Source organism: Camelus ferus, chromosome 16 (assembly GCF_009834535.1).
Source record: "Camelus ferus isolate YT-003-E chromosome 16, BCGSAC_Cfer_1.0, whole genome shotgun sequence".
In the NCBI taxonomy this organism is placed as follows: Eukaryota; Metazoa; Chordata; class Mammalia; order Artiodactyla; family Camelidae; genus Camelus; species Camelus ferus.
Window position 1 is genome coordinate 49,645,997 of NC_045711.1, and position 15,483 is coordinate 49,661,479.

General features: G+C 41.9%; 3 protein-coding genes across 3 annotated transcripts; 1 reads left to right on the forward strand and 2 right to left on the reverse strand.

Moving 5' to 3' along the window:
* Positions 1–640: 640 nt before the first annotated feature.
* Positions 641–1,706, reverse strand: LOC116669171 (keratin-associated protein 4-1). Its single transcript, XM_032498171.1, has one exon. It carries the CDS (start codon positions 1,633–1,635, stop codon positions 1,183–1,185), a length of 453 nt encoding a protein of 150 aa, XP_032354062.1. The 5' UTR covers positions 1,636–1,706; the 3' UTR covers positions 641–1,182.
* A 5,875-nt stretch (positions 1,707–7,581) lies between these two features.
* Positions 7,582–9,049, forward strand: LOC102517516 (keratin-associated protein 9-4). The gene has a single exon (XM_032498162.1). The coding sequence runs from the start codon at positions 7,639–7,641 to the stop codon at positions 8,143–8,145; it is 507 nt and encodes a 168-aa protein (XP_032354053.1). The 5' UTR covers positions 7,582–7,638; the 3' UTR covers positions 8,146–9,049.
* Positions 9,050–14,094: 5,045 nt separating this feature from the next.
* LOC116669168 (keratin-associated protein 9-2-like) lies at positions 14,095–15,125 on the reverse strand. The gene has a single exon (XM_032498164.1). It carries the CDS (start codon positions 15,071–15,073, stop codon positions 14,585–14,587), a length of 489 nt encoding a protein of 162 aa, XP_032354055.1. The 5' UTR covers positions 15,074–15,125; the 3' UTR covers positions 14,095–14,584.
* Positions 15,126–15,483: the final 358 nt, after the last annotated feature.

Genomic DNA, 15,483 nt, shown 5'->3' on the forward strand with positions numbered 1-15,483 from the left:
TGTGCCTGAGGTACAAGAGATTCACAGTATCTAAGAAAATCCCAAGAGTGCAGGCTCAGTGCAAGCTTTCAAGCACAACCTAAGTTCTTTCTTTGATGACCTCATCTTTGTCCCCCATTCAGACCCTTCCCCAACTCACCCCTGGAACTTCCCCAAAGGGGTGCTTACTTATCCACAGATGCTCCACCTCTGACCGATAGCCTCCTCATTTGCTTATGACTTTTTCGGTATGGCGTCACTAAGAAAAAGGAGGTTAGGGGACTCTAGTGAGGTTCAGTCTTTGCCACATTTGGTCAATGACAACTGATTCTTTGGTTCATGCCACTATTGTCATCAAAAGAATGTAAACATTTTCCTGTCTCCACCTCCTTTTTATCTTGTGGCTTCATGACTTGCAGATTTCCCCTAAGTGTATTGACTTAATTCATCTATCAAAATTATTCCTTCTATATTACCCTTCTCCAAGACAGAAATTTCACCCTTTTGATCAATATCACCCAACGTGTTCTACCTGTCTTGGAAGATTCTCTTATCTCCAAGACTGGCTTGTGAGCTCCTGGCAGGAAACAACTGTGCCTCACGTAGGTTGGAATGCTCCCCAAAGCCCAATGGTGCAATGAACATGCCAGGTGATTAATCATTTTACAGACTGGATAAAAAAACCATTGTTTATTAGGTAAGGTGAGTTATCTTATTTTGAAAAAACATACATATATAAAGTCCTTTCTATAATATAGGCATTAGGTAACATTTGAAAAATCTATTTTCTTTCCTGGCCACAGAAATCCACACTTTTCTTTATCTTGAGAGAAAGAATGCTAGAAAATAAACTGAAAATCAGCTCTCAGAAATAAGTAAAGAAGGATACACAAATTTATGATATCAAGATAGTATTATTGAGAAATAGTTAACATGCAATTATGAAGGTCAAGGCAAGTGTAACAGCCAGAGACTTGGGGGTTTGATCGAACAGCATAGTGCATGTGAGGCTGAATGAAGGAAAGAGATTTCTGGGAAGCAGGGGTGGTACTGCATCCAGATGGAGGCTCTTTCTCCAGTGGCTTGGTAGTGTCACAGGATAATAAACTTGGTGGTCATTTAAAACATGGAAAAGTTAGAATGAATGACACTTTCACACTGATGTGATGGTGGCTGGCTCATGGTTGATAGTCAGATATGAGTTCAGCAGGAGGATCTACCGCAGCTGGAGTGGCAGCAAGTTGTACGGTGGCAGGTGGTCTGGCAGCAGATGGGGCGGCAGCAGCTGGACACACCACAGCTGGGGCGGCAGGTGGTCCGGCAGCAGACGGGGCGGCAGCAGCTGGACACACCACAGCTGGGGCGGCAGGTGGTCCGGCAGCAGACGGGGCGGCAGCAGCTGGACACACCACAGCTGGGGCGGCAGGTGGTCCGGCAGCAGACGGGGCGGCAGCAGCTGGACACACCACAGCTGGGGCGGCAGGTGGTCCGGCAGCAGACGGGGCGGCAGCAGCTGGACACACCACAGCTGGGGTGGCAGCAGGTGGTCCTGCAGCAGGTGGTCTGGCAGCAGCTGGGGCGGCAGCAGGTCTCCTGACAGAGGCCTTGGCCACAGCCCTGGTCAGAGCAGACGGAGCCACAGCAGGAGCTGACCATGGTGTCAGAGGGTGGAGGTTCTGGGTGGGTTTCCAGGAGAGTGAGGTTCTTGAGTTTGGGAGTCTTCTTGGCCCACAGCTCCCTTTATATCCTGCTGAAGAGCTGCTGTCACTGCATCATCATTTCCTCGTTATTATTTATGTTAATAGATAGGCAATTATCAAATTAGTTATTTGTTAGGTAGAATGCATTTTTCTTGTCTCTGTGTTATGGTTCTTCCAATTCAGCCTTTCCTCCTCACTCACCTCTCGTCTTCTTTCTTATGTGTATCATCTAATTTCAAAGACTCTGCAGATGCTCTATCAAATTGGTTGTCATGTGATACATCACTTGAAACCCAACACTCAATGTGTCAACATTAAAGCTTTGTGTATTACACCATTCCTCAGTGAGACAGTAGGTTTTGTTTTCTAAAGACTCTTTTGGGGAAAATAAACTGTGAACGTACTGGGAGAACACTTGGAAGAATTTTTCTTAAAACATTTGAAGTGGAGAGGCTTTTCTGAGACAGAAAATTTAATGGCAATAAAGGAAAAGATTAAAAAATTTTACAGCAGAAAAGTGTTCATGCTAATTAGTTTTTTAAGCTTTAAACAAAATCAAAAGGCTACCAAAGGGCAAACTGGGAATAAATAACAAATGCCTTAACCAATATAACAGAAAAAGACCTAATTTTTTCTAATGTATGAATACCTCTTATACGCCTAATTTTTAAAAAAGGCCAACAGCCAAATAGAAAATTGAGTGAAGGATATTAACAGTCATTTCACTAAAAAAGAAATACAAATACCTTTTAAGTTTTTAAAAGATGTTCAGTCTCATTTATAATTTTAAAAATTTTAATTGAACAATTTATCTGTTCATCAAACCAACTATGGAACACCTACTGTGTGCCAACTCCCACCCTAGGCTCTGGGGATAGAGCAGTGAATAGTTTGGAATGACAAATATACAATATCTAATTTTTTTAACTCTGATAAATTGGAGAGATTCTCATATACAGAATGGCAAGGGTCTAAACTGGGGCAAATTCTTTATAAGGTAATTTAACAGTATCAGTAAGATTTGTAAATACGCCTGTCCTTTGACTAAGCAATTTCACTTCTAGAAGCGTATTCAACAGGTAAACATATACAGGTGCCCCAAGACATACACTCAAGATGCTCTTTGCAGCACTGTTTTTAAGAGGCAAAAGTCTGAGACTGAACTGTGTTACGGCTACAGAGGAGAATGTGTTTGATGTCAGGAACACACACCAGCGTTCAGTGACAGAGCATCATGTCATGAAGAACACTGTTTGAACTATTCTTGCAATTTTCCCACAACTTTTAAGTTATTTAAAAAAAAGAAATGAAGCACACTTTTAAGGCAAAACAGATCATCCCTCTCCCATACAAACATCAGCTTGCCTTTTAATGAAGCTTTTTTCTTTGTCTTTTTTTCTGAGTGGGAGGTGATTAGGTTTCTTCGTTGATTTCAGCTTGGAGGAGGTACCAGGGATTGAACCTGGGACCTCTTGGGTGCTGAGAATGCACTCTACCACTTGAGCTTCCCCCTCTAGCTTGCCTTTTAGACAACATTTTTCAGCAAGGAGAAAAGAAAGGAAGGAAGGAAGCAAAGCTGTAAAAAATATGTTTGGTTGTGCTGTTTTTTCAGTTACTGAAGTCTGATTTCATTGCATTTAGGTAGGAGACAAAGGCTTATGTCATTCTGCTGTAAGATTTTCTTTGTACCTAAATGTTTTATGAATATTCTGGATATGTATGAAAATTATGAAAACAGTCTGTCAGGCATAAGATTACTTATAAATATCAATTACATCTAAGTTGATAATGGTCCTACTCACATTTTCTATTTCCTTGTTTATTGTTCTCCTTCAAATGACCACTATCTAAACAATGTGTTAAAATTTCTGCTATGATTGTGGTTTCATCATTTTCCCCTGTATATAACAGTTATTTTGCACTTAGTTTCTATGTAGCTCAAAGTGCTTATGACAAGAAAGCTAAAATATTTATGAAGCCATAAATTAATGTATCAGTGAGAAGTCACAATCAAGGTCAAGACAAGGACAGGTATTATAGGATTTTGATCCAAGTGGGCCACAGTTTTGTGGTCATTTGTTTGTTTAGAGATGGTTGGTCTTCTGTCCGAAAGCAGGAAGACAGCAAGGAGATAGCCCTCCTCCTTAGAATGACTATAATGTATGTTTTGGTACTTTTAAAATGGTAATTACATTATAAAAATATAAACATGCTGCTTTCATCTGAGCCTCTCCATCACTTTGTCTTGTCTTAGGTGGTTTGTGAACTATACACCTTCCCTTGAATTTCCAGACTTGACACATTTTATTTCCAGGAATCAACCTTTGTATTTTTCCACAGAATGATTTCTCTTTCTCACCAATATTATCAACATGTTCTACCTGACATATGTTTTCCTATTAAATCCAAGATTTCATTATGAGTTACATGGTGATGAGAACGAAGTCTCATTCAACCGACGTGCTTCCCAGAACCCAGCAGTACAAGGACCTTGCTAGGTGGTCCATAGTCCAGTTGTAGTAAAAAGGAAATTCTTGTTTTCTCTCAACAAACTTGATGGCAGGCAAGGTGGGCAATCTGCTTTGGGGGAAAAATCATCATTTGGCCTTTTCTCTCATATAGGCTTTGATTGATAAGCAAAATCAGTTTTCTTTGTTCACATGACAGAAACACAAACGTATCTCCAGTTCATAATCAGCACTAAAAAATAATTAAGAGCCACAAGTGTTTCTGATACCAAGTATTTATTGAGACGTAGTTATCCTAACACACGTAAGTCATCATGAAGGCCAAGCCATGTGCAGCAATCATAGGATTAGGAGCCTGTCCCATGAACTAGGGTAGGCGTTTGGGCATCTGACCGAATGCCACGGTAATAGGCACAGAATTTGGAGGTTCTGTGTGGTGTTTAGTTTAAATTGTTGCTTCTTAAACAGTTGCTTGGCGGCATAGCCAATGGGGTGAATAAACATAGTGACAGATGAAAACAAGGCCAGGTGCTATGGACAAAGGAAATGAGAACAAGACTGATACACTGGGATAATGGTGGTTGGCTTGGGGCTGGTGGTGAGGAATGAAGTTCAGCAAAAAGAGGATCCACAGCAGATGGGGCGGCAGCAGCTGGACTCACAGCACCTGGGGTGGCAGAAGCTGGAGATGCAGCACCTGGGGTAACAGCAGATGGACTGGCAGCACACGGGCTGGCAGCACTGGGGTCTGCAGCAGCTGGACTCACAGCACCTGGGGCGGTAGCAGGTGGTCCTGCAGCAGGGGCGGCAGCAGGTCTCCTGGCAGAGGCCTTGGCCACAGCCCTGGTCAGAGCAGATGGAGCCACAGCAGGCGCTGACCATGGTGTCATAGGGTGGAGGTTCTGGGTGGGTTTCCAGGAAAGGGAGGTTCTCAAATGGAAGTCTTCTCCCAAATCCTGTTTCATACTTTGCTGAGAAGCTGTTATCATCAAGTCCAAGATTATTTTCTACTTGCTGTTTGTCATGTTTAAAGAGAAATTATCAGACATTCTGATTGTGGCATCTGGTTAGCTTTGGTATTTAAAACGGGTGCTTACATATATCTAATCATTTCTCTCTCCCTAAAAAGCATTATTTGCCTTTCTCTTTTGTTTCAGCATCATCTCATCTATTACCTCTTACACTTTTCAAAGTGTGTCATTTGATATTCTTTGGCCTGACAATCGTTTAACTTCTTGCATCTAAAAGAGACATGGTAAGCCAGAAAGGTAAAGAAAAATACCATACAATACCACTTATATGTGGAATCTTAAAAAAAAGGACACAAGTGAACATATTTACAAAACAGAGACAGACTCACAAACATAGAAAACAAACATGATTACCAGGGGGAAAGGGGTTGGCAACGATAAATTGGGAGTTCAGGATTTATAGATACTAACTATTATATATAAAGTAGATTAACGACAATTTCCTACTGTATAACACAGGAAACTATATTCAATACCTTGTAGTGGCCTATAATAAAAAAGATATGGAAATGAATATGAATATCTCTAAATGAGTCACTATGCTGTACACCAGAAATTAACACAATATTGTAAATCAACTATACTTCAATTTAAAACAATGAAAAAAATAAAAATAAAAGAGACACAGAGACACAATTCCTTCTATGTCAATAATACTTTTTTTTTTTAAACAGGGGAGAGGTAATTAGGTTTTTTGTAATTTATTTGGCTTTTTAATGGAGGTACTGGGATTTGAACCCAGGACCTCACGCATGCTAAGCATACACTCTGCCACTGAGCTATACCCTCCCCACTGTGTTGACAGTACTTAAAATAGTCACAAACATGGATAAGCTAATGCACCAAAAATCAGACCTCCATAAACTATAGCAAAATGACTGGTGGCAAAATCAGCAGGGCACACTTGTAACTTAGGAAGAAGCTAAGAAATGTACTGGGTTTAAGGCACGTGCCTTCAAATTTATCTTGTTCGAGATAGAATTGGTTGTTCTGTCACTTTTCCAAATCAACATCCCAATGATTCAGTCCTAGTGCAAATTACTGCTATCCCACATTTTCAAACTAGCGAACGAGTTCTCCTTCATGCAAGTAACCACCTATTGACTCTGTTAAGAGCCATTCTCAGGACAGACACAGAAGAGAAAGCTATCCACCCCACCTTCCTTCTGCTCTGATTCCGCTCTGCCTCAAAGTAGAGCCGCAGATTATTTGACACAGTGAATTAGCAATGCCATTACCCATGTGCTGGAATCTGCAAACGGGGTTTATCCAACTTTGCAGCCAAGATCAGGAAACCTCAGCAGCAGAGGGACCAAGAAGTTCACAGCCCCAGTTAAGTCAGAGCAAATGAAGCCATATCAGGAGCCACAGTGCAACCAACTAAAGAAAAATGCCCTTTCTTTCAAAAGGTTACAAATACAGACATTGCTAAGTATCCAAAATGTTATGCTTTGCTCCTCTGATGCATGTGAGGAAGTCATTCCTGTCCCTTTTGTTCCTGCATTTTAATACACTTATTGGTGATGGTGTCTTTTCGTTGGTTTATAACATTATGAGTCCTGTACATACAATACTATGTTTCAACTTCTGTGTCCACTACCATGTGATCACCATCAGAGGTTTCGTTTCGGTCTTCATACAGTTGCCTCCCCCCCTTACTCATTTTGCCCTCTCCCACTGCCTTCATTCTAAACTGCAATTCAAAGCAAAATATTTTAGTATCAAATTAACCGCTTTGCAACTTTTCTCTTTGCTGCTAAATGTAAATATAGTGTCCCCGAGAGCAGAACTGTTATCAGGTCTGTCAACAGGTTTCGGGTTCGGCATGGAAAAGCTTCTGTCTAGGACAGTCAGTTCTGTCCCCTGTTGCAGGAAATGAGATACCTGTGTGGAGTAGCTTGCTACTAATAGATTTATCTATTGTTCAACTTTGTCTGACACAGATGAAAACCTTTTTAAAATATGGTTTTAATTCCAAACATGTTAAAATCTGATTTGAATCCATTACTTTTGTTCCACCTGTCTTTAGAGGTGAATCCCAATTGAAGTAGTGCCAAGGGAAAATACAGACAGTGAGAATGGCTGTGAACTCTTCTCCAAATTATGCTGAACTGATGGGTGACAAAAGGATGAACTCTGTCTTGAGAAATGATGATTCATAATTAAATGATGCTGTGGATGTTGGTAGCCTGTCTTATTTCTGGAAACAAGTTCTTACAGTTTAATATTAACTATTAGAATAATTCTATTTTCAGGAGATTCATAATACTTAGGGAGCACTTCCTCCTTAGGCAATTTTCCATGGGTCATGAAAAAAATGTTATAAATAACAACAAGGAAGATTCTGTCCATTGGTCCTAAATTTGGGAACCACAGTATAAAAGGTCTTGTACAGAAGACGATGTCAGTTTCTGAGAAATTTATCTCTGCTCAGAAGCCAACCTTCCACCACCTGACACCATGACCCATTCATGCTGCTCCCCTTGCCGCCAGCCCACCTGCTGCCAGCCCACCTGCTGTGAGTCCAGCTGCTGCCAGCCTTGCTGCCCCCAAACTTGCTATGAAGCTACTCAGACCACCTGCTGCAGGACCACCTGCCGCAAACCTACTTGTGTGACCACCTGCTGCCAGCCCACCTGCTGTGAGTCCAGCAGCTGTGGACAAACCTGCTGCCAGCCCACCTGTGTAACCAGCTGTTGCAGCCCTTCCTGCTGCCAGTCCACTTGCTGTGAGTCTAGCAGCTGCGGACAAAACTGCGGTGGGTCCAGCTGCTGCCAGCCAGCCAGCCGTGCACCCGTGTACTGCCACCGAACCTGGTACCAGCCCACGTGCTGCTGCCTGCCTGGGTGCCTGGCCCAGAGCTGCGGATCCAGCTGCTGCCAGCCTTGCTGCCGCCCTGTCTGCTGTCAGACCACCTGCTGCCGCCCTAGCTGTGTGTCCAGCTGCTGCCAGCCCTCCTGCTGTTAATCACCTCTCCAAGAACCACCACCTCACATACCAACCTTCTTAGCATCTGATTTGGCATTCTAGAACAAATGTCACTTCCAAACATTGCTGAAAGCCAGCATTCTACTACCACATTTTTGTTACTCATCTGCCTGTTTAAAAGCTTGTGAATCAGCCTGATGGAGTGCGGAGGACTTCCTCCTGATTCTCTTCCTATGTGTGTGGTCTGTGCTGGCTTCCTGCATCCTCCACTGGGGAGTGTTGGTATCTGCTTTGACTCTGAAATCATGATCTTTACCTTTTCTCTACACGTAACTCAGGAAAAAGGTCCTCATGACTTTTTCTTTAGTTTCTGCTACATATCTTCATAATACTCTTCATAATCACATTTCTTGTTCAATGTATTCATGGTTCTTGTACCCTGCTTTCTTCTTTTCATGATCACTTTGAGGTGTCTCCCTAGAAGCAGGGAATCTTACCCACATTTCTAAATAAATCCTCTTCCACTTTTCATCCCATGTTGTGTCTTTGGGTTATTGGACAGCTTTCCTGCTGTAAGGATTTACACACAGGTGCATCTCATACGCGTTGTTCCTTCTAAACTCATACGGACTCCCACAAATTCTCTTCCCTTCTCACGTGAGAAAATGTCCAACTTGATAGATTATCTCAAAGTGAACACACCCATGTCCCTATTACCAGGTTAAGAAATAGAACTTAACCCCTTTTGTTTCAAATTATCTCTCTCAATAATATGAAAATTTATATTGTGAGTATCATCCATGTAATTATCTATGGGAAATTCATCCCCCTCTCTGTATCATCTTCACTGAATGAATATGACGTATTTTATTTGTATACTGTTGATATACATGTGGGCTGTTTGCCATTTGGGACTAATAAAAATTGTCCTGTTAAAAATAAATGAACATCTCTGTTGGATTAAATTCCATGAGTAGAATTATTCGTAGAAGTGTGTGGCCAAAGTGTTTATACTGTTCTCTGTAGAGGTCTTTCCCACTGCTATTAAATTTATTTCTAGTTATTTTATTTTGTATGCTATTATAGGCTATACTTTAAATTTTTTATTCTTTCACTGTTCCTGACGTATATAAAAGCAATTAATTTATGTATGTTGATCTTGTTACCAAACTCCCTTACTATATCCAGTAGTTACTCAATAGATTGTTTTTATTAATTTTACATGAACAGTTATAGCAACTATAGTTGATGGCATTGCCTGTCTATAAAGTTGAACTAAAGGGCATATATAGGAGCAAAACCAATTTTTGCAAAGGTATTTTATAGAAAAAGGGCTTTGTCAAGACAAGCAGAATTTCCTCTAGCCTGGAGGAGGATTTGAAAAATGAATGCATGTTTGTAAATACGAGTGGGGTAGTAAACCACGGAAATTCAGAGTCAGGAGAGGCTCACGTGCAAAAGTTGGCAGTGCACAGCCAAGCAGTGCACAGGGGAGAGGGACACTGCACCTGAGTCTTCCAGTCCTTTGGGAAAGACCACGTGTTTGACATAAATGCAAGATGCTACTCAAATTTTCATCATTCCAAATACTTCTTCTAATTCTTTGCTCACAAAATAATCTTCTGATTGCTACTGAGCTCTCTTTTAGATATTCATGCATGGAAAAATATCTGGTAAAAAAAGACTATAAATAAAAAATTGTAAAGCCTATAAATAAAAAGCCTATAAAACTATAGTTATTACAGTTATGATTGTGATTAATAAATTAACATATCAGATTACAGTGATGGGTAAATTGTTATGCATCAAGAAGTGGACATCCCCTGTATGTAAATAAGAGAGAAATAAGAGTAGATTACTGAATCAGCAGAATCAAGTTCAGGCCCTCATAGGATTTGTAAAATATTCAAGGTAAACTTAAAAACCTTTTTCGGAAAGAGATCTTTTTGCCTAGGTAATGGATAATATAATTTCATGGTACCATGTATTATTGTTTTTAATGTCATGCCTTTGAATGATTGTGGACTTGAGCGAATTACAGCAATGTCAGCAGTAAATCACCTATAGTGCTTGAACAACACTGAAGATTTAGGGACCTCACAGTGATTCAATAGATGAAGGGATCCTTAGAAGCCCCTGGTAGATTTCACTCACAGAGGCTGCCAATCAAAGATACAATATTCCATCTGCCAACTGCTTGGATACCTCCAGTGATGTGACTTCCTACCTCCATGGCAGCTTATTTCATTTTCAGGCATCTCCCATGAATAAGGATTGATGAAGTTAACATCTGTCCATCCTGGGTCTCCTGTATCTTTTGCTCAGTGGGATCATTTATGGTTAGATAGTCAGAATAGCATTGCTGAGCAATTCTTCCTCTCATTATAAACCTGTTTCCTGATATCCCATGCTGCAACATCATACTCCTTTCACTCTAATCCTGGCCAGTGTTTTCCCACCTCATAGGATGCACTTCTGACTGTGCACAGCATTTCCCTGTTAACTGCATGAATTCTAAGATGCTCGTTTTCCCCACGGCCCCTGGCAAGGATAACCAGATCTTAATCATTAAAATAAATACAGAGTGCTTTCTCTAAATGTTCTAGATGTTACCAGATTCTGACTTAGTGGGATGAAATATTCTTGAAATGTATGGACATGTCTTATCATTTTTACTACTTGGGTCTGTGCCAGTGTTGTAAGAAGATTCTAGTTTGAATTATCCATTTTCCGTATAAGCTCCCTCATAGATCATGCACCTGTTCACCTCAGATGTTATCTTCAACCATAAATTATCTATGGTGGAAGAATCCTGTTATGGGAATTAAAATCGTATGGAAGAGTATTCACTTTCCAGGTCTGCCAGCCGCTACCTGTTGATTGGGGGAATATATTTAAGTCCCCCCATGAACAGTTTCCCATGTATATTGTGTCATCATCCTTTAAACATTTCTTTATTTTCCGACTACTGTCTCACATACGGTGCCCACCCATGGTGTAACCTGGAGGTGTTTTCTTTCTCTTTTTTTTCTTTTCACTAGGTGAGCCAGCTTACAGGCAGATTCCTTCATGAAAGGGCCACAGTTCTTTTCTTCTTTTCGTGTGTACAACATTATAGTTCTCCTTCTGCATACCTCCAATGTGCTCACCACCAAAAATTTAGTTTCCATCAACATGAAGTTAATCCCGTTTACCCACTTTGCCGTCTCCCTACCGCCCCCCACCTCTGATAACCACTACTTTCTTCTCTGTATCTACCTGTTTGTGTTTGTTTGATTTGGTTGGTTCACTTATTTATGTTTTTATTTACTTACGTATTTACTTATCTCTTTCTTTCTTTATGTTTATTATAGCTTGTTGTATTCCACATATCAGTGAAGTCATACAAAATTTGACTCTCCCCGTCTGATTTATTTCACATAGGAAAATACCCTCAAAATACCGCCAATACATGTTGGTGCAAATGGCAGGATTTCATCTTTTGTTATGACTGAATAGTATTCCACTGTGTGTGTGCGCGCGCGCGCGCGTGTGCGTGTGAGTGAACCACGTCTTCTTCTTTATCCATTCAATCATAGTTGGGCACTTAGGTTGTTTCTTGGCTAGTGTAAAGAATGCCACCATGAACAAAAGGGTGCACATATCTTTTCAGATTAGTGTTTTCATATATTATCAAGTGATATCACAGGAACAAATCTGTTTGTCACCCTTACTTTTAGTAGAGAATTGTTCCTTTTCCCTTTCATCTCCTTGGCAATCTAAGATTTTGTCTTTTATGTACCTCTGTATGCCCAACTTCACAAAAGTGAGCCTCAAATTTACAAATCAGAAATATCCAAACCAAAGTACTTATAAAAAGCTACAACCCATGTGGGACAACAGCAGACTTTAGTGCCAATCTCAATGACTATAGAATACTTGGTGATCATTCTCAGCACAATTCCATTTGATTCCTGCAAAAAACATATGTGATTATACTATATAAACATGAAATACATTAAACGTCACTGGTCGATAACCCCAACAGCAACTTTTATGCCCGATAGAATGCTTTCTAATTGATTTATTTTTATTGAGTGAAATTCTTCAAATTCTATGGTGCTTTATAATTTTCAAAAGTTTCACACAGATGATTTTATATAATCTCATAATAATCCTTTTTTCTCTCCTACCCCCATGTTGCCCCTCCCCCCAACTGATAACCATTCACTTGTCCTCTACATCTGTGAATCTTCTTCTTGTTTGTTTTAATCACTAGTTTGTTGTATTTTAGAGATACCACGTAAGTGACATCATATGGTATTTATCTTTGAATTATTTCACTGAGCGTAATGCCTTCCAAGTCCATCCGTGTTGCTGCACTTTATGCCAGATAGAATGTTTACTACAACAGACCAACAGTTTCTGGGCTCAAAAGGTAGTAGAAAAAGGAGCTATCCCAATTTTAAAAACTGTGAGCAGTACACATGGTCACAATTTTGTGGGGTGGGAGAAAGAAGGGTCATGGGAAATGATATCCATTGACTGTTTGCAAGTGCTGAAAGATTGACTGATCGGACTGAGCCCTGGAGAAGCATGATTGGAAGATAAGGAGATCTGGAGAAGAATCACTTAGGTGGAGATGGGTGTGTGGGCAGAAAGTATTTCCTCCTTGTGTCCCATGTCGGTGCCCACCAGACAGTGCCCACCACTTAGGAGGCACCAGACAACACGACTGCGGGAGAACTCATCCCACCTCTGTCCTCAGGTGCACTGGTATCTACACAGGAGAGCATCAACAGAGTAGCCATGGTGGCAGAGGCAGAGGGTTGTGTGGACCCCACAGCTCAGGGTCCCTCTCACCATGGTTGCCTCTGCTGTATGTGCTGTTAGTCAGAAGCAAAGAAAGTTGTTGAGCCCTAACTGGTAATGTCACTCATGACACCGAACCATCCCACTCGAAGACAAGTTTTCTGCATGAGACCCCGTCTACATAGAGAAGGCACAAGTTCTTCCCTACTACGATTGCGTGTTTTGTGTATGGATTTGTCTTCCTTGTCTCAGTGCTATTACAGCCACTTAGAGTATCATCATCATGAGTTTGGACCAAGGGACCCGCTGTATGGTGAACAAGGTCAAACAACAGGCAGAAGTCCATGAGATCTGCTTGCTCTGCTCCACATCACATGGCAGAGAAATGGCTCACCTCATGGAAAATTGGAATGTCTTCTACATGTGCAGCCGAGAAACCTACTTAGAGTGACAACCTGTGAGATTGATAGGTTGTCTTCTGCATGTTGTATGTATCTTGATGCAGTGGGCACTAAGTGGTTCACATACAGGTGGCACCGTACAGGTGCATAAAAGTAGTATACGTAGTGTCAGAAAGTGATGGGTGGATGCGGGAGTGAAACCCTTCACTTTAATTCTCAGTGACATACTCAGGAATCTGTGCTTCCCATCTCCATGGATTTAGACTCTCCTGGGTTGAAGGTTTTAATCCTATGGAAGTCACATTTCTGTCAGGGGATACAACCTAATTTTACAAATGTCCTCTGGTCGTTTAGGGCTCCTCGTGTCAGTAGATCAGCAGGCAAGAAAGCTTACTATTACTTAGTGAGGGATAGTTATCATGAAGGTAGAGGGCAGAGGGAAATACATCTGAATGCAGAATTTCCCTGGAGTATCTCATGCTGTGTCCATGCCCAGGGATGACCACACAAGCAAGGACAGCAACCACAGCTTGCTGAGGGCATAGTCACCGGAGGCTCAGACATCTATTTCCTTGAGATGCAAATGTGGTGCCTTTGAGCAAGGAAAGACCTCATCCTGGATGAGTCTGTTTATGATTAGCTACATGACATTACACAATGAAATGTTTTTCTTCTGAAAATGGAGATAATTGGGTCGGAGGGCTATTATGATGCTCAGAATGGATAATGCAGACAGTGTGTAAAGCAGGTTAAAATTCCTATATCAGGAATGCTGTGCAATAAATCAAACACAATATGGGATAAATTATGACACGGAATTTATTGAGAGACACATAGGGAAGACTCCTGTATCCAGGAAGACAACTCAAAGTGATCATAAAAGAAAAAAGAAAGGTGTGAGAGCCACGAGTACATTGATAAAGAAAATATGATTATGAATAACATTGATCAGTTGCAGAAACCTATGAAAAAGTTACCAGAATTAGTTTTCCTTAGTCACTCAGAGGGACTGGGTGGACCTGACTTCAGAGTCAAAGCCCAGACAAACTCCATATCAAGGATGCACAAAGCTGGCCCATCATCCACCTACACGAGAGCAAGAGAATTGGGGGAAGTCCTCTGCACTCCAACAAGCTGATTCACACACTTTAAACAAGCAGAAGAGTAACAGAAGTTCTGGGAGAGCATGCTGATAATTGGCAAACCTAGGAAGTGAATTTGCCCCCAAAATGGCAACTCAGTTGACAGATTGTGTTGGATGCAGGGGATGGCTCTTGGCGAGGTGATCAGCAGGAGGGCTGGCAGCAGCTGGACACACAGCTAGGGCGGCAGCAGGTGGTCTGACAGCAGACAGGGCGGCAGCAAGGCTGGCAGCAGCTGGATCCGCAGCTCTGGGCCAGGCACCCAGGCAGGCAGCAGCACGTGGGCTGGTACCAGGTTCGGTGGCAGTACACGGGTGCACAGCTGGCTGGCTGGCAGCAGCTGGACCCACCGCAGTTTTGTCCGCAGCTGCTAGACTCACAGCAAGTGGACTGGCAGCAGGAAGGGCTGCAACAGCTGGTTACACAGGTGGGCTGGCAGCAGGTTTGTCCACAGCTGCTGGACTCACAGCAGGTGGGCTGGCAGCAGGTGGTCACACAAGTAGGTTTGCGGCAGGTGGTCCTGCAGCAGGTGGTCTGAGTAGCTTCATAGCAAGTTTGGGGGCAGCAAGGCTGGCAGCAGCTGGACTCACAGCAGGTGGGCTGGCGGCAAGGGGAGCAGCATGAATGGGTCATGGTGTCAGTGGTGGAAGTTGGAACTCCTGTTGAGTGGTGAGTTTCTCAGATTCTGATCACTCCTTCTGTTCTGGGGCTTTTATACACTGGACCCCCAGTGTTGGGACCAATAAGCAGGACTTTCCTGGTTGTTGTTTACGTTGTTTTTGGAGTCACTGGGTAATTGTCATGGAGGAAGTTGTTCTTTTGTTTCTTTGAGGCCTCCTTAGATTAGTGTTTGATCTTTTCCTTAATTGTGGCTACAACTTAAGAGCCTCTTCCAGAAATGAGAAACTTAGAAATCATCTCCAGTAGCATTTCTGTTCATGTGACATCATCTTGTCATGTGATAGTTCTTGGTGGCTTTTCCAAGGTCAGAGCAGTCGACCCTTTTCAGCTTTGTCCCTTTGGCTATGCTTAGATTGGGAAGT

Coding starts and splice junctions, on each gene's coding strand:
- LOC102517516 (XM_032498162.1), top strand. CDS start 7,639: ATGACCCATTCATGCTGCTCCCCTTGCCGCCAGCCCACCTGCTGCCAG.
- LOC116669171 (XM_032498171.1), bottom strand. CDS start 1,635: ATGGTCAGCTCCTGCTGTGGCTCCGTCTGCTCTGACCAGGGCTGTGGC.
- LOC116669168 (XM_032498164.1), bottom strand. CDS start 15,073: ATGACCCATTCATGCTGCTCCCCTTGCCGCCAGCCCACCTGCTGTGAG.